The sequence below is a fragment of the Aspergillus multicolor genome (genome assembly GCF_047715735.1).
Source record: "Aspergillus multicolor strain CBS 133.54 unplaced genomic scaffold BDW74scaffold_4, whole genome shotgun sequence".
Classification (NCBI taxonomy): Eukaryota; Fungi; Ascomycota; class Eurotiomycetes; order Eurotiales; family Aspergillaceae; genus Aspergillus; species Aspergillus multicolor.
Window position 1 is genome coordinate 1101188 of NW_027395955.1, and position 22403 is coordinate 1123590.

Below are 22403 nucleotides of genomic sequence, written 5' to 3' on the forward strand. Positions count from 1 at the left end.
TAGCTATACATTTCGATTTATCTATTGTTGCATACTGCTCACCACAATATGTTGTTCTCCCGGTTCAAAACGCCGGGAAATATAGCCTTTTTTCTTCCCTACGCCCGTCTATATATTTTGACGAGCACCAATGTCTGGAAATGAGCCTTATGCTACTGTCTTCGGATTTAACCCCTGTCACCAGAGAGCTTCATAGCTCAGTATGTCATGTGCGTTTTACTGCACCTTTCACACCTAGGCGCGGGGTAATTCTCCAATGCGCCAACGTTGTACGCTGACATCAAGCGTTGAGAACAAGCGTTAGTGATGGTCTGGACTGTATGCATTTAGAGCTGCCTGAAAGCTCAGGTGTGAGAAAGTGAAAGCTCAGGTGTGAGAAAGAGTCACGTGCGCTGGTGGTGGGACGCGTTGCTGATGTTTTGAATGCTCGTCTCCCGCAGCAGCGACAACCTCAGTCTCAGAGTCAACCACCGCCAAACACCGCCAAACACCGCCCCAACGCCGAACTTCAATGAATTATTCCCAATTACAGGCTTAATAAATGGGCTTTCTTACCCTGAGATAATTATCTTCCGACATCCACGCCGTTCCACTCGACTGCAGCCCCGTTTGCCTTTGTTTACATCGCCATGGCTGCAGCGGGCGCGAGGGCGCAGAAGCCGGTCGGCTCTGCAGCCTGGATTTCGACCGAAAAGGAAAATTGCACGCAGTTGGTAGACCAGGAGATGGAGGAAATCGAGTTTCCTGTTCGTTATGAGATGGAATGGTTGAACGAGCACATGGCGGAAGTCTTCTCAAACAACCAACTGTACGTTGCTGCGACCGTTAGCGACTCGTCTTCTCCTCACTAACATCCCGCAGCAACTTTGCAGATGTGTTCAAAACCCCAGGAAAATTACGAGGAAAGACCCCTCGGACCTTGCGAAAGCGTGATCCGACGGAAAACCGTGTGGTTTGTCAACACCCCCTGCTTTTCGTGGCTCTCATTGACCAAGATAGCCTCTGAGCGAGATCTTCTCCTCCGTCCAAAAGAACCGGGTCGATCCCACGTACTCCGCTAGTCCCGTCATCCAGCGTTCCCCCACGAAAGCTACAACTGCGCCCCCGGCACCAACTCCACCGGTCGCATCGCCTGCTCCCCCGACTCCGGCAGCCGCAACTCCGTTAGCTGCTACTCCCGCGGCGCCAACGCCGCCCACTCAACTTAAGAAGAAAGCGCCAACGCCGTCGCAGCCCGAATACCCGGATTTGACCCAGAACATCAATTCCTTCTCACAATATAACACAGACTCTGGATACCATGGAATGGCAGAGGAGGATGATGACGATGAAGTGGTCCTTACTCAAGTCGCGCCCGAGTCTCAATCTACACAACCATTGGACCTTGAACCCATTACAGTACTCGAACCTCGACGTTCATCAATTGACCGCCGCACAACAGATGCCTCATTCCACTCGGCCCGCGAAGAAGTCCGCCACCGTGGGGAGACCGTCGAGCCCATGAACGTCGACTCACCGAGCCGAACTCGCAAAGAACAGACACCGGTCGCCGAACCGACGAAGGAGGTTGGGCCAGAAGCAGGTGTTATCGAAGAGGACGAACCCGAGGCAGATGTTGTCATGGAGGACGAACCTACGGGCGACCGTGAAGTTGAGGCTGCTCCAGGGAACACTGATATCCCGGCGCAAAACGAAGATTCGCCCCCAGCCAAAGTTGCCGATGTTCAACCTTCTTCTAAAGAACCCAACCTTCCCGGAAAAGATGAAAAGCCTAACAAAGAAGATGAGCCCGAAAAGGATGAAATGGCAATTGACGATTTGGATGATATCGGGTCGCCTTCGGATAAAGATTCCCCAGTACGGCCCCCAATCCGCAAGAGTAGCCTGAGCTTTGCGTCCCTTCCTGCGAGGGAGCCTCTTGCACCTAAGCCACTGGGGAGCTCAAGGCTTTCTAGGACTAGCCATCTTGACTCCATCAAGCCGAATGCGGGCTCGAATTACTTTGGCCGCCAAACCGGCCACCGAATGACTCAAAACGAGAAGATGGATGTAGACGAGCCGAAAGAAACAGCAAACGATGAACCTGACGCCGATGCGAATGCGAGCAAGCTTCACAACAAGTCATCAACCCAGAGGCTGCATGAGAAGATCAGCATGCTTGGCAAAATGCAACCATCTCGACCGACCAAATCCATCCCGGCTGTTGCAGGTTTGTCGTCGACAGCAGTGTCGTACCCTGAGCTACCTGCAGTGCAACCCGAAACGAAACAGAAATCCTCTAGCTCTAAGCCACGCGGGACTACACCACCACAATCACCGAACGTCGGGGACGATTGGATCAAGCCGATGAGTTCTCCGTTTCAGACTCTCCTTTCAGCTCGAGCGACCGTCAGTAAACCCAAATCATCCGACCCTGCAACAAGTGACGCCGCAGAGGAACCTTCGTCTCCCACCAAAACCAGAGCCACTCAGGAATTGGCCAATATACACTCCAGACAGACCTCGGAAATCGCTCGTGGTAAATCTTCCACCCCGGTGTTTTCGCCCCAGCGGTACGGTCATACGAAGAGCGCATCGGTAAATATCGACGCCAAGATGACAACAACGCCGATTGGATCCCCTCGCCAGGACGGTCCGCTGAGTGCCTCCAAGTCTAGGCTTCAGTCGATCATGCGGTCCGCCAAAGGTCTCTTCACCAGCGCTGCAGGTGTGTCGGCAGCTGCTCAAATGGAGGCTTCCTCACCAGATGAGCCCAGGACCCAACTCCAGCGAGCAAATACCGATATTGCTCGAAACAACCCGCGCCCATTGTCCGTCTTTAGCCCTCCACACCAAGAAGGCCGTCGGACTCGAAGCTCTACCGAACGTGAGGAGAAGCGCAGACAGCAAGAAGTTGAGGAGCGCAAGCGGGAGGAAGAGCTGGCCGAGAAAGCAAGACAACAGGAGAAGCTACGGATTTCGCAGAAGGCCACAAGAGAAAGGTCACGCACAGAATCGGAAGTGCGGGCTCCAACTATTCCATCTAGCCCTCTTAGAGCACCGCAGCACAAGACATCGCGGGAGCTTGAGCCGGCCATTGAGGCTGCGCCTAAAGTCGTACCGCAACCTTCAGGATCGCAAGCAGCAAAACCAAATGACCGCCGGCCGACGAAGACGACTCGTGAGTCGCAGCAAAGGCCAAGGCCTCAACCCGTATCGATTCGCGTCGGCAGCGCCCTCTCACGCCATATGCCTCTGGCTTCCTCGATGGCGTCGAGCGCCGAGTCAAGCATCCCCGTGCCTCCTCCGTCTGCTTCAAAAGTGCCGTCCTTGAAGAAAAAGGCAAGCAACCAGTCGCTACACACTGCTGCGTCGAACAGTAGCTTCAAGAGCTCTGCATCCAGCCAGACGCAACGTAAAGCCCAACTGGCGAGTGAAAGGAAGCGAGAGCAGGATGAGCGTGAAGCGAGGCGTAAGGAGGAACAGCGACGCGAAATGGAGCGGAAGCGGGCAGCCCAGCAAAGTCGGGCTGAAGCCGAGCGCCGTGAGCGACAGATTGAAGACCCTAAGAAGGCTGCCCAGATGCAGGCGATCGAGAAGCGGAGACTGGAAAATGCACGGAGACTCGAGAGGCAGGGCAGCCAGCAGCCTGAGATGGTAAATTGTTGTCTTCGCAGTATATGATGCTTGCTAACGGATTCAGGCTCCCTCTCACGCAGAGAAGATAGCACCCCAGGCGCCGCAGCCTCCTCGTCCGGCGTCCCGTCTAGGCTCGGTCCTTGGGCGCACATTCAATCCTCCTGCGCCGAACCCTGCCAAGCCTCCGAAGAGAGGAATGGAGGAGGAAAACTATCGCTCCGCAGCTGCTAAGCCTGGAGCGATGCAGCCGTCTGGGGACACCAAGCGGAGGAGGACCGATGACGAACAGAACCGTGCCTCGATGCGACCCACAATGGCGCCGCCGATTCGACAGTCTAATATCCGCAAGGTAGGCAACTTCCATAGTATTTTCTCGAATGTCCATACTGACTTTTCTAGGAACCTGCCAAGAAGCCATCCATGTACGGGACTGGCGCGTCCCAGCCGGGCTCCTCCATTTTCAAGACTGGCCAAGTGCAAAGGCCAGGACAACCAATGGACATGTCCAAATACGCCAGCGGCAAGATTCCCTTCGCAGAATCATCTAATGCAGGTCCTTCGCAACCGCATCGTACTCCTGGTCCTAGCTCTAGCAAGGTAGCGAAGCCATCTCCCAACTACCCCGACGGCGAGAAGATCCACCTTCCCGAAATCGCAACAGACAGTGAGGACGAGGACTCCGAGGCCGAGATGCTTCCAGTGCCCACCTGGGCGCAGCCGAAGCATCTCGAAACGCTTCTCCGGGATCAAGAGGGCATGGAGGCCGACTCCATCTTTGGTCCGATTGCTCCTTTTTCGCTGGAAGAAACATTCAAGGCGGATAAGAGGATCAAGAAGTTCCGCGAGCGAACGAGCAGTGCGAACTGGGCAGGACCGGACGGACTGACACAGGAGGAGATTCGGAAGGATGTTGCTGAGCGGCAACGTTTGCGCCTGAATGGAGGCTGGACTTTTGGGATGTAGCATTTTTCGGACTGTCATTTGGCGTTTGTCTGAGTACACAGATTGGGGCATTGGCGTTATTGTTGCATACGGAGTAGACCTAGGCTGCTGAATTAATCATTTATCATTCGGCCATGTACAAGGCAGACCTTGTAATCGAATGGCTTGTTGAGCAAGTTCCACCAAACGGCGCTAAGGCTGGTTTTGACTCTTGACTCTTCGTTTCTCGCCCCTTTTCTCACTCTTTCATTCCTCCCCCCGAAACTCAACACACGGAGTTGTTGACCTTCCACCGTGCCTTACCACTGATATTCCTCCATGAATCTACGATAGTGCTTGTTACCATGCCAAAAGGCATGCACAACCCGCTGCCCGCATCACTGGGCAGTAAGTCCTACCATTTTCCCTGGCCGCCTACATCCAGCTGATCATTAAACCAACCAGGCGAATGCAAGAAAGCGACGCAAATCCTCGACTCGTTCATCAATGGCTCGTGGCGCGGCAGTCCAGGACGCGAGTTGCCTGAGCGCGTTTTGAGAAACGCGAAGGTCCGTCCTACATGATCTATTCACTGTTCGTGACCAATTCCGACTCACGCGTCTTCCAATCCTAGGGTCTTGCAATCCTCACCGTTACAAAAGCCGGCATCCTTGGCTCCCTCCGCTTCGGTTCGGGCATCCTTATCGCGCGTCTTCCTGACAATCCAGACGGCGCTGGCGCTGGCTGGTCGCCCCCCTCCGCGATAAGCACATTTGGCCTGGGCTTCGGCGGCCAAGCAGGCTTCGAGCTGACGGACTTCGTCTTCATCCTCAACGATATCGAATCCCTACAAACGTTCTCCAAACTCGGATCGCTTACCGTCTCGGGCAACTTCAGTATCGCGTTTGGACCGCTCGGTCGGAATGCGGAGATCGCGGGTGGTTTGAGTACAAATGGTGGAGGGAAAATGATGAGTTTTGCGAAGACAAAGGGGCTCTTTGGGGGTGTTTCGCTGGAGTCGGGGGTCCTTGTTGAGAGGCGCTGGGCGAATAAGCGGTTTTATGGAAGGAAGGTTACGGCGGCGGAGATTTTGGGCGGTGATGTCCAAGCTCCTGAGGCCGCGAAAGACGCCGTGGAGGGCTTGACAAGGGTTCTTGCAGAGGTTTTCGCTGTGGGCGCTGACGGTGGGGGTGATGGGGGTGCTGCCGCTGTGGAGAGCGCCCCTGCGCCCGGGCCTCAACAGCCCATTTCGGGGTCCAACTCAGGGTTGGGACCAGAGTTGTTGCCTGTACCTCAGTCTGACCCGACCGCTGTCAACGCTCCGGTCGAGCAAGATGAAACGCGAGTTGGGCAGCACGATGGAGGTGAGACCGTGGCGGAGAGTGACCCTGCGACCGGGCCAAAACCGTCAGGAACCGGCCAAACACCCAAACAAAACCAGAGCCCAGAGATATTGCCGCATCAGATTGAGGCTGCGAATGCAGGAGCAAGACAAGCAGAGTCACTATAATGCTTGGGCGGTTAGGCTCCTGCATTCTTATCGCGATCATAGGATATGCAATACTTCCTGCGTCAGCGATCATAAAGTCAAGTCAATTTATTTCTGGCTTGACAGCACACTATTAATGGCCGAGAAACACGAACATTATAGTTCTCATCCAATCAGCGATGGAATGCCGTGCTAATGCAGGTTGGGCAGGCACGAATAGGGATAATGGTCGACGTGGCTGTGTAGCGCATCGTCACACACCGCAACGCACAGCTCCAGCTTCTCCAAAGCCTCATTTTCGTCCACCTCACGCTTCTAACTCCTATGCGCTCTTATATAACAATGTTACCGACGCGATGTCCCTGAGATTACAATATCACGATTCCTAGATCCTAGACACGATGGCAGAGCGCGAACTCAATATCCTCTCCCTTGATGGCGGCGGGGTGCGCGGCATGTCGACTCTTTTGATCCTCAAGAGCCTCATGGAGGCGATCGACCGCGAGCATCCGCCCAAACCGTGCGACTTTTTCGATATGATTGGAGGCACGGGGTCTGGTGGGTGCGTCGACACTTCTGAAGACCTGCTGTGGTCACGACTAACCGGCGGTGCGCAGGCTGCTTGCGATCATGCTCGGCCGACTGAAGATGGATATCGACCAGTGCCTTGTTGCCTACCCACGACTATGCCGACACATTTTTGCTCGCAGGAAACGCCTCTCCCTGACCGAGATGAGCCAGATATCGATAAAGAGACGCAGGGCGAAGCACGATGGGAAGAAACTGGCGACTGCGCTGAAGGGGATTCTCCGCGAACTGGGGCACGAGGATCGTGATATGCTTCTGCAGGATGTGGACTTGAGCTGTCGCGTGTACGTCCCTTCTCCCTCACTTCCTCCTTGATAACAGAACGCCGGCTAATGTTGAGATGTTTTAGGTTCGTCTGCGTATCCGAGGCCACGACCGGAAAGATCATCCCCCTCTCCTCCTACCCCAGCAAATACTGCCCGAACGAGCTCTACAAGAGCACAAAGATCTGGGAAGCCGGCCTTGCGACTTTCTCCAGCACCGCCCTCTTCGAGCCCGTCATCCTGGGCCCCTCCTTGCAACGCCGCTTTACCGACGCCTCCGCCCAAGCGAACAACCCCGTCCGCGAAGTCTGGATTGAATCGAAGAACGTCTGGCGGCTTACAACCCTTGAATCACAACTCCGGTGTCTTGTCTCGATTGGAACCGGCCTACCTACAATTAAGCGACCGGCGGCTCGGAAAACAAGCGGGGTCAGTGCGGTCTTGGGGTTTGGGAAGACCGCTGATGCTGGGATTGCCGATCCAGAGGTTGAGACAAACAAGTTCATTCAGGAACATAGTGAGCTTGATGACGACGGCCGGATGTTCAGGTTCGATGTACCGAATGGGCTTGCGGAGATCGAGCTCGATGCGATCGAGGAGATTGACACGGTCGCCGATGCGACGTATGAGTACCTGTCGAAGGAGTTGGTATACAAGCAGGTTCGGCGCTGTGGGAAGGCATTGGCTAGGCCGGAGAGCAGTGAGGTTTCTTTTCCCAATCGGAGGTGATGTTCCTGTATACCTTTTTCTTGGAGGCTGATCTATCTTTGGTTAAGCGTTTTGTCATGATTAGTTGATACCATCTCCATTTATGTACATGGCTCGTCATCGTTGCCTTGATATCCTGACAGTCTAATGAAATCGTCAATGCAAATAATAAGCAAGGTCGCCGCCATTCCTCTCCATTTCCAACTCGCCATTTCCCAGGAATCGAAACGGATTGGACGTGTTGTATCGGATGTCGAAGTGCTCGCCGCGGATGGTCTTGATGTACTCTGCCATCAGTTAGCACAGCCCCTGGAACAACGCAGACAGAGAATGCAAACTTACCCTTATACTGCAACGCACTCCCCGGATACAACGCCGTCACCGTATTCTCCTCCCCAGCCCCATTCTTCCTGCTATACCATGCATGGCACCCCTTCGACCAAACACACCGCTTCAGACTCTCCCCCGCATACCGATTATAAGCCGCCACAGCATCGTCCTTTACAACAACGGACTTGATGTCTTCCCGCGCGATCTTCTCCACCCAGTCCAGCATGTAGTCCGCGTTCCAGGCTAGCATCGCCGGAACAGAGCCATGTGCCAACGGGCAATTCGGGCCCCCAAACACGAAATAGTTCGGCATTCCGCCCGCGCAGAGACTGAAGTAGGCGCGCGGCACATTCGGCTCCGCCCATTCTTTGTCGAGCCGTCGCCCGTCGCGGCCTATGAAGGTCCAGGATGGGATGAAGGTTGTGCGGAACCCGGTCGCGCAGACGATCAGGTCGAATTTTGCCTCTGTCTCGTGGCCGGATGGGGAGGTCGTTACGATCCCCGTTGGAGTGATGCGCGTTATACGGTCGAAGCAGAACTGTGCGTTTGGCTCCTGCATCGCTTCGAGGTACCCGTCTCCCGGGGAAAGTCGTCGGCATCCAATCTCGTACTCTGGAATCAGTCTGTCGATTAACTGCGGATTCCTTGACAGCCGCTCCCGCATGACCCCGTTGACAAGGTCAAACAGGAACTTGTTCTCCGCGGACCCCGACAGCATGAGCTTGTACACGCTGTTGACGCTGCGCTCGACGTATTTCCGGTACTCGAGGAAGGCATCGGGATCCTCGCGGTACAGTTTCTTCTCGTCTTCGGTGTATGCGAAGTTCGTGCCCCGGTGGTCTTTTGTGATGTCGCCCGCTAGGTTCGTGGATACCCATGTTGGATGTCGGATGTAGTTTGTTAGTTTTAAAGCGGTTGGTTGCAGGGCCGGGACCGCTTGCAGTGCTGACGAGCCGTTGCCGATTACGGCGATGCGTTTGTTGGTGTGGTTGTATGTTGTGTCCCTACAGACTGATTTAGGGTTGTTGCAGAGGCAGGAGATGTGCTGGGTAGGCTTTGATACGCACCATTTCGCCGTGTGCAGGAGTTTCCCCTGGAATGTCTCCAGCCCTTCGATGTCGGGGAGGACCCAGTTGCTATTTACCCATCAGCTCCGCGTATCTCACTCCCACTTATACTCATATAGGGAAGAGGGACGTACTTGAGCACCCCGCCCCCATTGATAAGCACATGCGCCTTATCCTCGATGACCTCGCTGCCCCTTTGCACCTTCAAGTTCCAGAGTCCCTCATCCTCATTCCAAATCGAGCTGATAAGCTTCGTGTTGAACTGGATTTTCTCGCGCAGGCCGAACTTCTCCACCGTGTCCAGGATATACGCCTGGATCTCGGGGCCCTTGGCGTAGCACTGCGACCAGTTTGGGTTTGGGGCGAAGTAGAAGATGTAGCTGTCTTTTCCCTGTCAATACCTCCTCCACCTCCACGAAAACACTCAGATGTGTGCTGGTCGGACTTACGAATGGGAATGTCACTGCCCAGCCATCATCAGCTTCCCCTTCAACCATTCTTATCGAACCAAGCAAGGAAACTAAAAGCGGAGAGAAGGAAAAACCCACCATCCAACCCCCGGATAAACATTCTCATACCACGTCCCACCAACCTGATCGTTCTTCTCGTAGATTGTGAAATCGACGTAATCAAGCGGCCGCTCGTGCTTCAGCTTGTACGCCAGCGTGAGGCCCGAGAAGCCCGCGCCTATGCAGACAACGCGCAGCTTGCGCGGCGTGAAGGCGAAGACGGACTCGTCGATTGCGAAGTCGTCCGCATTTCGATTATACTTCCCGTTGACACCGAGCCCGTTTGAGGCGTGGGGTTTGTCGTTTGAAGACATTGTTTTCGGGCGAAAAGGTCAATGCAAGGAGGTAAGATGGAGGGTAGACAGACGTTGAGTTTAAGATGCCGTTATCGTGAAACACCCCTCATCTCGCCCCCACCATTAGCCCCCGTCGTCTGATCGTTGGGGTACCGTAGTATCCGCTTATCTTCCGAGCCGTGGGCACTGGGCCGGGGGTTCCTGGTCACGGAGTGGCCGATCTACGGAGGTGGACCTGGACCGGTGGGTTTAGTGGGTGTTTAGTGGGAACGGCGTACTCTGGCCCTTGGCTAGTGCTAACAGGCTATCAGTATCTCCTATCTCGGGTAGGAAAGACGGTTGGGCATTGCTGTGGTGTTCCAGGACGTTGTTATGGGTGCAAGCCCTAAGTGGGCATTCCTTGCAGGTGCAGGTAGAACGGACCTCGGAAACCCATGGTACCATATTAGGTGGATAGATCCCTGGCCAAATGGCGGAAGCTAGGGTAGGGCAACTGTATGGGAAATCCCGTTCAGTGCCTACCGTGTGCCTAGTGCGGAACCAGATGCAGGGCTAAGCGCTTGGAGAAGCTCTTTGACCTCTTCGACGCCTGCTCCGACTGACCGATTAGCAGCACTACCATATTCCCTCATGGGGGCCATAGAGAAAACTAGACTACACCAAGATGACGGCCGCCATGAAGCGTTCAGCGACTCCGCGGGTGTACATCCTCCGCAAAACTGTGTATGATCCTATGTTTACCTATCTTAGGTATGGTAGGTTGGGGAGCTGGGTCTGTCCCGCCAGACGCGACGGCGTCCCAGTCCACTCAAGCTCGCTCCAAACATTGCCATATGAGGCGGAGGCCAGGTCTTCAGCAGCAGTGGCGGCCGCTTGTCAGCCACCTGGCAGTGATTGGGCTGAACACAGTTGACCTATCCCATTCAGCATGCCGTTCAATGTTATCTGCATTGGCTGCGACCGGAAGCCCCAAAAGTACCAGACCGCCACTGTGGTATGCTACTCAGGGACGCGATGTCTACTTAATCGATGGTTGTTCTCCACCTGATACGACATGAAATCATGGCCCCTGCGTCGCCGGGTTATCACCAAGCAAGCGAAGCACATGAGGAATCCAATCTAAAACGGCTTTCTTAACGTTCATAGTGGAATCGAAGTTTAATCTCACAAGCTCAAACTCTCCTGCAAACTGACAGGGATCCTCAGCAAAGGACAGTATGGTATTCCGTACTTTGCGCCCGTCCTGGTCTTCTCCAGGGCTGGCACCATACCATAGTACTCCGTACTCTCACGCACAGCCCCCGACGAGCCAAATGCCGCCGCTGGGCAAGGTGCGCATTTGAACGATTCGGGTAAAGAGCGCCAGCTAGCGCATCCCGCAATTTCACTAAGCACAGCTGATCAACGGCCGTTCTTTGTTCGGCGCATTATATTGACGTCTGGTCGGTGAACTCTAAGGGAGTCCATGAGGCAGCCAAGGGAGGAAGCCACCAGCCACTCGTAAGAGTTAAAGTATCTATTCCGAGTTGGCATGGACTAGAACCCCTCGATGGAATGGCAATAGAATCAGGCCTCCAGTTGACTTGTCACTTTTTATATTGGGCTTACGCCTGAGATATGCTTGATGCATCGGTGTAGGAACTGGTTAGGGGGAAGGGTCTTTTCATGATTTGCTCTTATAGACAGTGCTTGTTTGCTTTTTACAGTGCTTTTCTGCTATCATGTCCTTGTCAAGCCCCCGTCCCATGGCTAGTACCTTTACCAGTCCTTACGGTGACCCCCCCCCCTGACATTGATCTCTCTGAGAGTCGCACTGCCCGCAAAAATGGTGTTGTTATCGCTTTGAATGTGGTAGCAACCCTGGCGGTCGTCCTGCGCTTCTATACGCGGGCACGAATGCAAAGGGTTCACTATGGGATAGACGACTGGCTTATACTAGCCGCGTTGAGCTCGGAATATGTCTTCCTTGCTTTTATAGTTTATGGTTTGTCTCACTTGTTACACTACAGAGCATGAACAAGAGTCAGACTAGACAACGCTAACAATCTGGATTGAAATCTGCAGCTGGGCATAACGGACTGGGGAAGCACGACTGGATAGTCCCCCTCGATGACATCGAGCGTGTATCTCATGTAGGTCGTCCCACCCCCCTACCCGTCCTCTACCCGCCTGCCAAAACTAACTGGGCTGCGAACGAGGCCCTCTCATCAACTTCCTCATCTACTTCCTCGCTCTCCTCCTCACCAAGCTCTCCATCATCTTTCTCTACCGACGCGTCTTCGGCATGTCCTAGGTCCTCTACCTCTGCATCTTCCTGAACACTGGCTACTTCGTCGCCGGCGTCCTCATTCAATGCATCTGCTCCCGACCACCCACCTCGTTCTACCTCTTGTATCTCGCACGAGCCCCCGACCACGCTGTACACGCCCGCGTCGACATCGCCGGCGGCTGCCCCATCACCATCGCCAGTTACAAGTACATCTTGACCAACGCTGCGCTCAATGTGGTTCTCGACGCGATACTGCTGATCGTGCCTGTTCCCCTCGTGTGGAAGCTGCAGATGAGGAAAATGCAGAAGATCGCTGTTCTGGGCGTCTTTTTGCTGGGCGGTTTGTATGTTCGCTGCTACCATAAATACCATCCTCAAAGCGTGGCTAATAAACCCTTAACCACCCCAGTGTATGTGTCGCCAGCATCATCCGCCTCACGTATGTCATTCCCGGCGATGGGCCCGATGACCTTGACCAGACCTGGGCGCAGAGCGATACCATCGTTTGGACGGCCATTGAGCCGTGCGTTGCGATTGTCTGTGCGTGCCTCCCGACTATGAATGCGCTGCGAGCTCTCAATATCACTTGGAAGAGTGCGGGCTCTTCGCCGCCTGGTTATCAGGTGTCTGGGGAGTCGGAGGGGAGAAAAGGTGGGAGTACGCCGTTGAGATCGGATACTACAAGCCAGGGGATTACACGGCGGAGTAAGGGGAAGAACAGTAGCCTGGTTACGGTTCTTGATGGGGATGGTCGCGAGAGACGGTTTCGACCGGGCCCTGAGGGGGACGAGGAGCTGTTGACTACGACGACGAGGATGACGATTGAGATGAAAGATCTGCATGAGAGCCCTAGTGAGAGCTTGAGGGGGGATACTGGCACTAGCACGGGCACTGTTGATGCTGTGCAAGTGGACAACGGGACGCAGACAGGAGGGATTCAGGTCAGGACGGATTTTCGCTGGAGCGAGGAGCATCGGTAGTAAGGTCACATATACCATGGCTTTTATATCCCTTTGTGCTATGAAAGCAATCTTGGAAGCATGAATCCAGTCCCGGTGACTCTTAAAAACGAGCGCTTAAGGCCTAGGTGTCTTTTGTTTCCCTATCAGGCCTAAGTAACTTGAAAGCATATCATACCTACAGTGCCATTTTCACAACCAGCGTATTGTCTGGCTGATGACTGCGAGAGCCTTGCTCATTCATGTAAGTTAGAGTGCCATCAAATGGAACCGAGATGGTAGTTCTAGAAACAATAGTACCAACTGCCCAACCGGCATTGCGTCTCCGGCCCCCGGCTGGACTCAGGTGCTGATCGCCATCTCCTTAGCGCATCCTGCAGGCTGAGCCTCGCCACAACCCTCTCTACATAACAGGCCCGTCAAGCTTAGACCCGAAAGCTAGGCCCTCAGCCAAGGCAAGGATGCTAATCATATCAGCGCATACCCCTGCCCCCTCGCGACGGACCAGGCCCTCGAAACCTTGACGCAGAGCGGAGGAATACCGGACTCTCTTAAACCGTGCCCCCATGGCCATGTGTCTGAATATGATTGTTTTCTCTCGTTTTGCCTGTGAGTCAGTCATGGCGGGCAGCTCTAACGATCCACCCCCAGGCCTTGATCTGTCCGAAAGCCATGCCGCCCGGAACAATGCGATTGCTGGATATTAACCGCTGTAGCAACCCTTGCGGTCGCGCTGCGCTTGATCACTCGCGCTAAAGTGCAACATGCCCCGTTCTGGGTGGACGACTGGTTTGTGCTTGCATCGTTGGTGCCGACGTATGGGAGTCTTGCGTGTATTACTGTCGGTTTGTTGCCTGCTCTACCTTACCTTACCTTGTTACCTGCATACTGTACTCTGCCACTGATTGGCTCTTGGTGGAAAAACTTGAACCTGACAGGCCGCGAAAGGGGCACAATACGGGATAGGGAAACATGTCTGGGCGGCTGCGACTGAAGATTATGTCCGAATTAATCAAGTACGTATGGTACTCTGCCATCCAGATGACTGTGGAGCCCTAATTCCCTCCCCCCCTCAGACAGACCATTTATACATTGAGCCTAAGCTACGCTATGCTAAACAGAGCCAAGCTAACATCTATAACCACCCGCGATCCAGATTGGCTTTTCCCACCTCCTCGTCTACTTCTTCACCCTCCTCCTCATCAAGCTATCCATCCTCCTCTTCTACCGCCGCCTCTTCGCCTTCTGGATCCCGCTCACTCTACAACTGTGCATCCTCCTCACCCTCGCCCAATACACCGCCTGCACGATTACTTTCCTCTGCGGCTGCCAGCCCCCGGCATACTACTGGCGGAAGATTACCGCGCCCCAAAGCGGCTCCTGCAACTTCGACACAGACCTCTTCCAGCTGCTCTCCTCGTCACTGAACGTCTTCGCGGACCTGCTCATCCTCGCTGTTCCGGTCCCCCTTGTCTGGAGGCTCCAGACGAGGCCGCTGCAAAAGGGTCTTGTTGTCGGTGTGTTTCTGCTAGGGTCTTTGTATGTTTATCCATTCACCTCACCACACCCCACCTCAAACCCATATCCATTTCCATCTCCCTACCGTTGGATTTGCCGCTCGCGACTACAAGTCCGTACGCTAATGTTTTGTATAAATAGCGCGTGCATCGCCTCCGCCATCCGCATTCGATACCTGGTCCTCTTCATGCAGGACAGCGACTGGACGTGGGTTCTGGGTGACGTCTTCGTGTGGACGACGGTCGAGCCCTGCGTGGGCATCGTGTGCGCTTGCCTGCCGACGCTGAACCCGCTAGCCCGTCGGGCCCTGCAGCGAATCGGGCTCGTGAGCTCCGGGTCATCGCGGACGCCTACGCGGAGTCTCCGTGGGAATCGGGACGGGCTATATGGACAGGGGAGGCGGAGCAACCTACATTGGAAGGGGACGGGGAGTGCAGGTGCAGGTGGTGCTTCGGAGAGGCGGGTCCGCGGGGACGAGGCGCTTTTGGAGACGACGGTGGCTGAGGTCGAGATGGATGATTTGGGGGGGGGGGGGAGATGTGAGAGCGAGACTAGGGCTGAGCAGTTTGGGGACTATACTGGTACGGACACTCGCACTGTTGGTGGAGTTGGTAGGTGCGTACAACTTGAAGACCCAGGGTGGGAGGGTGAATTCAAGTGGTGAGGGATTTTCAGTGGAGTGAGGAGCATACGCATAGATAGATCTCGTAGATCCTTAGACTGGGCTGGCGTACGCTTCTAGAACTTCCAATAGAATATAGCGGACATCTTCGCTAACGAGCTGATAGAATTGGACGGACCGGAAGAGCATTACTTGCTCTGTCTCCAGGGCTACTGGTTGTTTTGCGGAGGAATACGAACTCGGAGGCGTCATCGATAGAGACAGAGAGCTAGGGGTATTTGAAATATCTGATGGCCCTCGGAGATGCACAGACAGGAGGAGGTAGGTATGGTATAGGGGTCATGGAAGAAGAGCACGGACGACGTGGAATTCGAGCTCCAAACATGGAACGGTCAGCCCGGGACCAGATTGCAGTGTCTGTGTCTGGTTGGCTGAACCCTTGCGGGATCTTAAATACGACATAAAGCCACGGTCGCGATGCATCCATCCCAGGGAAAGCAGCCCATGCCAACCTCGGAATCAAGTCCCGACCGTGTAAAGCTGGCAAAGCCACACGGGGTAGGGTATTTGGAATTCCTCCTGCACATTCCCAGCGCCCCGATTCTAACTTCTAACCCCGACAGCCTGGAACCATTATCCGCAAGCTTCAGTTGAGAGCCGAGGGGGGCCCCCCGGCCTAGCGCATCGCGCGACCGCGGTGGCAGCGGGCGTTCTTTGTTTGACAAAAAGAGCCATTGAACTCTGCATCGCGACGGCCATAATCGAGGCCGCTCGCCCCTCATAAAGCTCGTGACAGCCTCGAGCGGCGTCTACGCGAGGGATCTGGGCGGGCTGGATGGCGTAAGGTAGTTATGTCGACTGGTCATTTAGTCAGAGGCAGGGGAGGGTTGGAAGTCATGTGGAATTGCAATGGCAGAGATTGCTCTTAAACAGTGACACTATTTCAAAGCGCTGTGCTCTGTCTATGCTGCGCATGGTTCTTGCTACCATTGTTCGTGTTGTGCAATGTCGGATATCGATAATGGCAACTCTGCTGGCCGGCCCAACCCCATGGGCGAGACCCCCCCGGACATCGATCTCGCTGCCAACCGTGCGGCCAGCACCGTCGCAATAACGAGTTCCTTGACGGCTATAGTGACAGTTGTTGTTATACTGCGTCTGTTCACGAGAACTAAGGTGCAGCACATCCGCCTGGAGGTGGATGACTGGCTTTCTGTTGCGTCGCTGGTGCCGATCTGGGGGTGTCTGATATGTACACTGATTGGTTTGTCCAGGACCCCTGTATCATGTCCAGAGTCCGAGTCAAGACTGACGCGAAGGGATGCTCACAGGCACGGGATACGGGTTGGGAAGACACATCTGGGCGTTGTCCCCAGACGACATCACTCACCTATTCCAGGTACCCCCCTCCCCCTGTCCCCCGTCAGCCAGCCCTAACTCCCCGAATCTAAATTCTTACCCCCTCCTCTCACCTCCAGATCATCTTCGCCTGGGCCTTCATCTACTTCCTCGCCCTCCTTCTCATCAAACTCGCCGTGATCGCCCTCTACCGCCGCATCTTCGCCATGATAAAACCGCTCTACCTCTGCGTCTTCCTGGCACTCGGCTACTTTCTCGGCTTCACAGCCTCCTTTTTCGCCGCCTGCCAACCGACCTCCTATTTCTGGAATGTCGCCGCCAACCCCCAAGCCCCCGGCCACTGCCGGGTCAACATCTACTCCTTCGGCATCGTCGCCGCAGCCCTCAACACCTCCATCGACGTGCTGATCCTGCTCGTCCCCGTGCGCCCCGTCTGGAAGCTGCAGATGCGAACCCTGCAGAAGGTCCTCGTGCTCGCAATCTTCTCGCTGGGCGCGCTGTATGTCTCCCCAATCCAAATCGCAATCCTAAGCCCCCACCTTAACCTGTTCTCGTTGGTTCAAACTGGAAGCCAAGCCAGTGCTCGTACTAACAATACCCCTCTGGCACCTGCAGCGTCTGCATCGCCTCCATCGTCCGCCTCCTCCACCTCCTCCCCTACACCCACACCATCGACTCCACCTATCACCAATGCGACATCTATATCTGGTCCACCGTGGAGGTGTGCGTCGGCGCCGTGTGCACCTGTCTGCCGACCCTGAACCCGCTACTGCGGCGGACGCTGCAGTTCCTGAATCTTCGCATCTGCGGCTTGTTCTCGAGGTCGCCGTTTGTGCTGAGGTCTGCGTCGGGGTCTGATTCGACGGCTCCGGGGGTAACGACGAGGACGAGGTCGAGGACGGAGACCAGGGTTGCGACGGAGACGATGGCCACGTCGGGGCCCGGGCAGTGGGTTCAGCTTCGCTAGACACATACCATTACCATACCTACCTACCATACCTAGGTCCTAGGCGAGGAGGTAGAGCAGGACAAGTAGATCTCTTACCTAGCAAGCCTAGCCCGCGCCCGATCAAACTTCCATACCTGTCCTATGGATGGTATGGTACGATAACCTGCAGTATGTGTCAACGTAGCCCTTGGACCGCTGTCCGCGCGCCCTGCTAACCGGTTCGCCCCCACAACCCGGGTCCCGCCCCCCCTGGCTTAAGCCCAAGCCCCAGGCTAGGGCCCCAAAGCTTCTAAAGCCCAGTAAACTCCCTGCTTAGCGCATCCTGCAGGATCGCCGTGTCGCGTCACAACCGGGTTCTTTGTTCGATATATTAGACGTGACGACCATCGAACTTTGAACATTGTGCTCGGTCGCGGCATCTCGCCACTTATATATATCTATAACCGTGGCCGAAGGCCAATGCACGGCGAAGGATTATGGATGGGCGGGATGGGGGAGATGGACTGATCACTTCCAGTTGGATAACGAGACGGTGGCAAGATACAATTGTCGATACTGAGTTTTGATTGATAAATTGTCTGTTTTCTTGGTCGCTATGGATGCTTCTGTGCTTTTGTCTTCCTATCGCCTTTCGTTACTCGCCCCCGTCCACTCTTCGTCCATGGACCTCGAACGCCCCGTTGAGAGCATCTTCGGCGATCAACCGCCAGGAATCGACCTCACCGAGAGCAATGTCGCCATGAACAATGGGGTTGCGGCTACCCTAACAGTCGTGGCGACTTTGGTCGTTGCCCTGCGTCTGTACACCAGGATCAAGATCCAGAAACTGCCGTGTGAAGCCGATGACTGGCTGGTTGCCGTGGCGCTGATACCGGCGTATGGCAGCCTTGCATGCACGATTATCGGTTCGTACCTATCTCTGTTTACCAGCTATGGCATTCAGAGCATCTATCTAACAGCTTTGAGCGATGTAGGTGCAAATTACGGCATAGGTAGACACGTCTGGACCCCAGCCTTCGCAACAGCAGAAGACATTATCCACGGGCGCCAGGTACAACCCCTTAACACTAGCTCTAACCTTACCCAATGACTGACGATTTGATATCACTGCATCAGGTCCTCTTCGCCTACGGCCTCGTCTACCTCCTCTCAATGCCCCCCATAAAACTCTCCATGCTCTTCTTCTACCGCCGCATCTTCGGCTCCTCGGCTCCTCTAACTCTATATTTCTGCGGCTTCCTTACGCTCGCGCACTACATCGGCTGCACAGTCGCGTACCTCTCATGCTGCAGACCCCCCTCTTTCTTCTGGACCTCCTTTCAAGACCCGACGAGCGGCCGCTGCACCTGCGCAATGGATGCCCTCCAACTCGCCTCCGAGGCAACCAATATGCTCACCGATGTCCTGATCTTAACCGTTCCGATACCCCCCGTGCTCCGCTTGCAGATGCGTACCGCGCAGAAGGTTCTTGTCCTAGGAATCTTTTTGGTCGGGGCTTTGTACGTCCCCTTACTTAACTCCATCCCTTTCTCTACCATAGTTTACCCTATTTCACCCCTTACAATAAAGCAGGTTTCTAATAGTGATCATTGCAGCGTCTGCATTGCCTCCGCCATGCGCCTCTACTACATCATCCTCCTCGAAACCGACCGCGACGAAACCTGGCTGATGGGACACGTCTTCGTCTGGTCCGTTGCGCAGCCCTGCGTCGGCATAACCTGCGCGTGTCTGCCGACGCTGCATCCGCTGCTTAGACGGACACTGCAGGCTCTTAACCTGAAGATTCGGGGACTGTTTTCGACGTTCCCGTCGGGGTCTGCGTCTGCGTCCGCGGCGCCTGGGATGGGGTCTTCGCCGAATGCTACGCGTGGAAGTCAGGGGAAGGGAAAGAGGCGCGCTGGGACTGTGACGATTCTCAATGAGGATTCTGGCGCTTTGAGTCCCCGTACACGACGGTTTCGGCCTGGGCCTGAGGGCGACGAGGTGCTTCTTACGAGTACGACGACGATTGAGCTGGAGGGGATGAGTCGGAGATGGAGTCTGAGTGGGAGTGAGAGTGGGCTGGATAGCGAGGGGAATACGACGCGCGGGACGAATGGGAGTTCTTGTACTGGTACTGGTGGTAGCGTTGACGTCCATGATCGTGCAAGGACGAGGACGAACGCCATGGGCATCCAGGTCAAGACGGATTTCCGGTGGAGTGAGGAGCGGGGGGATCCATTTCGTAAATAGCCCGTCCTACATGGCTTGCTTGTACCATATATAACTAAGTCCTTACTATGGTACCAATGATAGACTGCAGCGCGTGATTTATTTAACGATAGATACCACGATACTGGGGTATGTTAAGCGCCGCTACTCCTTCAAAGCATCATGCCCCCAATTCTTCAAGCTGCGATAACTCTTGCTGCTCGTATCCTGCTTTGCCTTTTCCTCCTGCGCCAGATGCCGCTTGCAGTACGAGACAACCCGGCGCATGTGGTCGATGTCTTCGTCTGAATACCCACCGGGATCCTTGGACGGGTTGTGTTCGAGGATGGAGACGATTTTGCGGCCGCTACGGACTCGTCAACACTGACCCCCGTAGAATTGTATCTATGAGGTGCAGGTGGTTTGAGGGGTGTTTTGGAGGGAAGTCGGGTGCCCACCTCTCATGCCCGATCGTCTCGCCCTCGCCAGACTCGTTCTTCCAGCCGGAGGACTGCGAGGTTTCTTCCTTTAGCCAGTCGCGGAGTTCATTTGCGGACATGTTGACGAGGCCGTTGAATTCGCTGTGCTTTGTTAGTGCTGAGTTCACCGCTGGATTGGGTTTCTGGAGACGGACTCGATGACGGTGCTGCTGTCTTTGACCATCTTGCGCGGGGTGAAGGTAAACTGGCGTCGAGGGAGGATTGGGTATTTTGATCGGGGGAATCGTATCCTGTTCATGTATCTTTGATTACTGTAAGTTTATGGTTGTTGGTCTGATTATGCCGAGTTTGTGGTTTTATGGGCGTGGCTTAGGGCTGACGTCATGACGTTGAGATCTGAGATGATCGATCGGAGGACGTCAATCTACGGTCACTACGGAGTATGTAGGAACAGGTGGGGACTGCGGTCATTGGAGCTTTGCTGGGCCTGGACAACAATAGTTTCTTGTAGTGTTTTTCTAGGGGCCGTTGGATGGCTGTTCATCGCTCTGTCGACGGGTCTAAGGGCTATATATCAGCCCAAGCCCTCCAGGTCGGAAAATGAAGGAGATTCCCATGAAATTGATTGGAACTCAATTCAATTCATTGGTGCATTGGAGTCTTTCTTAAGTTAGATCTCCCCAGTCTCCCCATTGAAATCTGTAGGAAGAGGGCAGTTGCCTGACTGCCGCGTTAGGGCTTCCTCCCAGGCCCCGGACCCCCGGGTTCCCCGACTGGATTTGTCCAAAAGAATCCACGCAGGATCCCTGCCTACAGGATGTCAAAGAAAAAAAAAAATGCCGTTTCAACAGTCCATTCAGGGAATGGCTATCTGCCGGGAGCACAAAGCACGGAACTATATGGGCACAAAGAAGCCCTAGACCCCCCTTTCAATGAGGCTGTCCGCATGGAACTAGAGATAAAGTCCGCATAAAGAATACGAAACAATGATATCCTAGCAGCCCATCGGACAACAACAAAGCCGCAGGTTATATATAGCCCGCAGAAGTCCGCGGCCGCAACGGCAATGTTGAGCCTGTGCTACCATACCTACCACACCTAGGCAACAAAGGCGAGCGAAAGAAAGACTTCTGATATTCATATCATACCATATCACAAACTAACAAAATAACCATACTTATCTAGAAACCAACACCGAACCCGAAAAAGAAAATGCAGTCCACGCTCATCTTCTCCTACAGCCACGAGTGCTACGAGTCCCTCTGCATCCTTGAAGAACTGCTTGAGTTGTACCACGAGACGCTGTACAAGAGTGTCCACGGGCACGCCCTCACGGAAGCCTTCGTCGACTTTAAGTTCCGGTACGACGAGACGTGTCTTGAAGAAGGGGCGGAGACGTCGCTGTTTGATGCTGTGTTGAAGGGGTCCAGGGTGAGGGATAAGCTTGTTGAGGCTTTGATGGAGCTGCATATGACGCTTGAGAAGAGTAAGTTAACATCTATCCATATGATTAGTACCCGTGTTTGATGCATAGGGCTGGAGAGAGGTGATGGAGCTAACGTAACGGTTCATAGGTATTGGTCTCGCGACGAATGAGAAGAAGCACATTGGCAAGCTGCGTGCTGCGAGTTTGCTCGCGGGGAGTTTGGATGTTATTGCGGAGCAAGTTGACAAGTTCTGTTATATTGTTGATGGGATTCTAGAGGGGTTGGGGAGGGAGGGGACCATGCCCATGCCCCGACGCTGTGAGTTTTGAGATTTGTCATTTCTGGCGGATGATTATGATTCTTTCTAGGAGCTGGGAGTTTCAATCTGTTCGTTTAGATACCTACCTTACCTTGTGTTGATTACTTTCTTCCTTCTCTGCTGCCTCAGCTTCAGATATCATACCCGCATAGATTAGGGCTTGTTTTACTATGGTACCATCCATACTAGTATCGAAATAGAATCACGCTCATTTTCCAGAGGCATAATTACTAGATATACCAAGTCGTAAATTCTGTGAAGTCTGAAAAATAAGCTTCCCAATAGCGGAGCTACTGCGAGGTCTGTCGTCTTAAAAAGCCCAGCACAGCGTCGCTTGTCCAGTGCACATAGATCCCCATCTTAGTTAACCAGAAGATAATACGGCCCCGACCGAGAACAACAGCAACCACTGATTCTTCTAGAGAGCTACACATGCCATCCTCTTCCACACTCCCACCACCCTTGGAACCATTCTCCGGAATTCCAACCCGCGAAATTCTCCCCCAACATCCCACAATGTCTGACAGAAATCGATGAAAATACCTTCGCAGGCCTCTTCCAG

At 54.4% G+C, this 22403-nt stretch overlaps 10 protein-coding genes across 10 annotated transcripts; 8 read left to right on the top strand and 2 right to left on the bottom strand.

Moving 5' to 3' along the window:
* Positions 1-629: 629 nt before the first annotated feature.
* On the top strand, positions 630-5044 carry BDW74DRAFT_188488 (uncharacterized protein; the record flags this gene model as incomplete). Its single annotated transcript, XM_073731730.1, has 5 exons — positions 630-808; positions 862-952; positions 1000-3636; positions 3683-3967; positions 4018-5044. The coding sequence occupies 5 exons, from the start codon at positions 630-632 to the stop codon at positions 4579-4581; spliced, it is 3756 nt and encodes a 1251-aa protein (XP_073587230.1). The 3' UTR covers positions 4582-5044.
* On the top strand, positions 4744-6239 carry BDW74DRAFT_101313 (uncharacterized protein). Its single transcript, XM_073721494.1, has 3 exons — positions 4744-4947; positions 5005-5108; positions 5174-6239. The coding sequence occupies exons 1-3, from the start codon at positions 4905-4907 to the stop codon at positions 6047-6049; spliced, it is 1023 nt and encodes a 340-aa protein (XP_073587231.1). The 5' UTR covers positions 4744-4904; the 3' UTR covers positions 6050-6239.
* On the top strand, positions 6240-7648 carry BDW74DRAFT_101314 (uncharacterized protein). Its single transcript, XM_073721495.1, has 3 exons — positions 6240-6590; positions 6646-6900; positions 6966-7648. Exons 1-3 carry the CDS (start codon positions 6430-6432, stop codon positions 7606-7608), a joined length of 1059 nt encoding a protein of 352 aa, XP_073587232.1. The 5' UTR covers positions 6240-6429; the 3' UTR covers positions 7609-7648.
* Positions 7649-7743: 95 nt separating this feature from the next.
* BDW74DRAFT_175192 (flavin-containing monooxygenase) lies at positions 7744-9807 on the bottom strand (the record flags this gene model as incomplete). The annotated part of the gene is made up of 6 exons (XM_073728251.1): positions 7744-7874; positions 7930-8921; positions 8985-9053; positions 9119-9368; positions 9434-9447; positions 9533-9807. 6 exons carry the CDS (start codon positions 9805-9807, stop codon positions 7744-7746), a joined length of 1731 nt encoding a protein of 576 aa, XP_073587233.1.
* Positions 9808-11566: 1759 nt separating this feature from the next.
* BDW74DRAFT_147545 (uncharacterized protein) lies at positions 11567-12219 on the top strand. The gene is made up of 2 exons (XM_073723563.1): positions 11567-11773; positions 11854-12219. Exons 1-2 carry the CDS (start codon positions 11686-11688, stop codon positions 12105-12107), a joined length of 342 nt encoding a protein of 113 aa, XP_073587234.1. The 5' UTR covers positions 11567-11685; the 3' UTR covers positions 12108-12219.
* A 1364-nt stretch (positions 12220-13583) lies between these two features.
* On the top strand, positions 13584-15199 carry BDW74DRAFT_175194 (uncharacterized protein; the record flags this gene model as incomplete). Its single annotated transcript, XM_073728252.1, has 5 exons — positions 13584-13626; positions 13734-13858; positions 13956-14033; positions 14174-14556; positions 14677-15199. 5 exons carry the CDS (start codon positions 13584-13586, stop codon positions 15197-15199), a joined length of 1152 nt encoding a protein of 383 aa, XP_073587235.1.
* Positions 15200-16051: 852 nt separating this feature from the next.
* Positions 16052-18049, top strand: BDW74DRAFT_101371 (uncharacterized protein). Its single transcript, XM_073721497.1, has 4 exons — positions 16052-16421; positions 16489-16556; positions 16636-17015; positions 17132-18049. Exons 1-4 carry the CDS (start codon positions 16163-16165, stop codon positions 17481-17483), a joined length of 1059 nt encoding a protein of 352 aa, XP_073587236.1. The 5' UTR covers positions 16052-16162; the 3' UTR covers positions 17484-18049.
* Positions 17670-19860, top strand: BDW74DRAFT_101386 (uncharacterized protein). The gene is made up of 4 exons (XM_073721498.1): positions 17670-18370; positions 18440-18516; positions 18582-18964; positions 19061-19860. Exons 1-4 carry the CDS (start codon positions 18061-18063, stop codon positions 19695-19697), a joined length of 1407 nt encoding a protein of 468 aa, XP_073587237.1. The 5' UTR covers positions 17670-18060; the 3' UTR covers positions 19698-19860.
* On the bottom strand, positions 19802-20383 carry BDW74DRAFT_147551 (DUF3140 domain-containing protein). The gene is made up of 3 exons (XM_073723564.1): positions 20290-20383; positions 20114-20236; positions 19802-20022 (listed from the first exon to the last, which is right to left on the bottom strand). The coding sequence occupies exons 1-3, from the start codon at positions 20316-20318 to the stop codon at positions 19821-19823; spliced, it is 354 nt and encodes a 117-aa protein (XP_073587238.1). The 5' UTR covers positions 20319-20383; the 3' UTR covers positions 19802-19820.
* Positions 20384-21307: 924 nt separating this feature from the next.
* On the top strand, positions 21308-21851 carry BDW74DRAFT_175198 (uncharacterized protein; the record flags this gene model as incomplete). The annotated part of the gene is made up of 2 exons (XM_073728253.1): positions 21308-21581; positions 21670-21851. 2 exons carry the CDS (start codon positions 21308-21310, stop codon positions 21849-21851), a joined length of 456 nt encoding a protein of 151 aa, XP_073587239.1.
* Positions 21852-22403: the final 552 nt, after the last annotated feature.

Excerpts from the sequence above, each read along its gene's own strand:
- BDW74DRAFT_101313 (XM_073721494.1), top strand. The coding sequence starts at position 4,905 with ATGCCAAAAGGCATGCACAACCCGCTGCCCGCATCACTGGGCA. Across the intron at positions 4,948-5,004 it reads GCTGCCCGCATCACTGGGCA|GCGAATGCAAGAAAGCGACG; the intron begins GTAAGTCCTACC and ends TAAACCAACCAG. Across the intron at positions 5,109-5,173 it reads GCGTTTTGAGAAACGCGAAG|GGTCTTGCAATCCTCACCGT; the intron begins GTCCGTCCTACA and ends TTCCAATCCTAG.
- BDW74DRAFT_101314 (XM_073721495.1), top strand. The coding sequence starts at position 6,430 with ATGGCAGAGCGCGAACTCAATATCCTCTCCCTTGATGGCGGCGGGGTG. Across the intron at positions 6,591-6,645 it reads GGAGGCACGGGGTCTGGTGG|GCTGCTTGCGATCATGCTCG; the intron begins GTGCGTCGACAC and ends GGCGGTGCGCAG. Across the intron at positions 6,901-6,965 it reads GTGGACTTGAGCTGTCGCGT|GTTCGTCTGCGTATCCGAGG; the intron begins GTACGTCCCTTC and ends GAGATGTTTTAG.
- BDW74DRAFT_147545 (XM_073723563.1), top strand. The coding sequence starts at position 11,686 with ATGCAAAGGGTTCACTATGGGATAGACGACTGGCTTATACTAGCCGCG. Across the intron at positions 11,774-11,853 it reads CCTTGCTTTTATAGTTTATG|CTGGGCATAACGGACTGGGG; the intron begins GTTTGTCTCACT and ends TGAAATCTGCAG.
- BDW74DRAFT_101371 (XM_073721497.1), top strand. The coding sequence starts at position 16,163 with ATGTCGGATATCGATAATGGCAACTCTGCTGGCCGGCCCAACCCCATG. Across the intron at positions 16,557-16,635 it reads ACATCACTCACCTATTCCAG|ATCATCTTCGCCTGGGCCTT; the intron begins GTACCCCCCTCC and ends TCTCACCTCCAG. Across the intron at positions 17,016-17,131 it reads ATCTTCTCGCTGGGCGCGCT|CGTCTGCATCGCCTCCATCG; the intron begins GTATGTCTCCCC and ends TGGCACCTGCAG.
- BDW74DRAFT_101386 (XM_073721498.1), top strand. The coding sequence starts at position 18,061 with ATGGATGCTTCTGTGCTTTTGTCTTCCTATCGCCTTTCGTTACTCGCC. Across the intron at positions 18,371-18,439 it reads CCTTGCATGCACGATTATCG|GTGCAAATTACGGCATAGGT; the intron begins GTTCGTACCTAT and ends TGAGCGATGTAG. Across the intron at positions 18,965-19,060 it reads ATCTTTTTGGTCGGGGCTTT|CGTCTGCATTGCCTCCGCCA; the intron begins GTACGTCCCCTT and ends TGATCATTGCAG.
- BDW74DRAFT_147551 (XM_073723564.1), bottom strand. The coding sequence starts at position 20,318 with ATGGTCAAAGACAGCAGCACCGTCATCGA. Across the intron at positions 20,237-20,289 it reads GACAGCAGCACCGTCATCGA|CGAATTCAACGGCCTCGTCA; the intron begins GTCCGTCTCCAG and ends AACAAAGCACAG. Across the intron at positions 20,023-20,113 it reads GAGACGATCGGGCATGAGAG|CGGCCGCAAAATCGTCTCCA; the intron begins GTGGGCACCCGA and ends ACGAGTCCGTAG.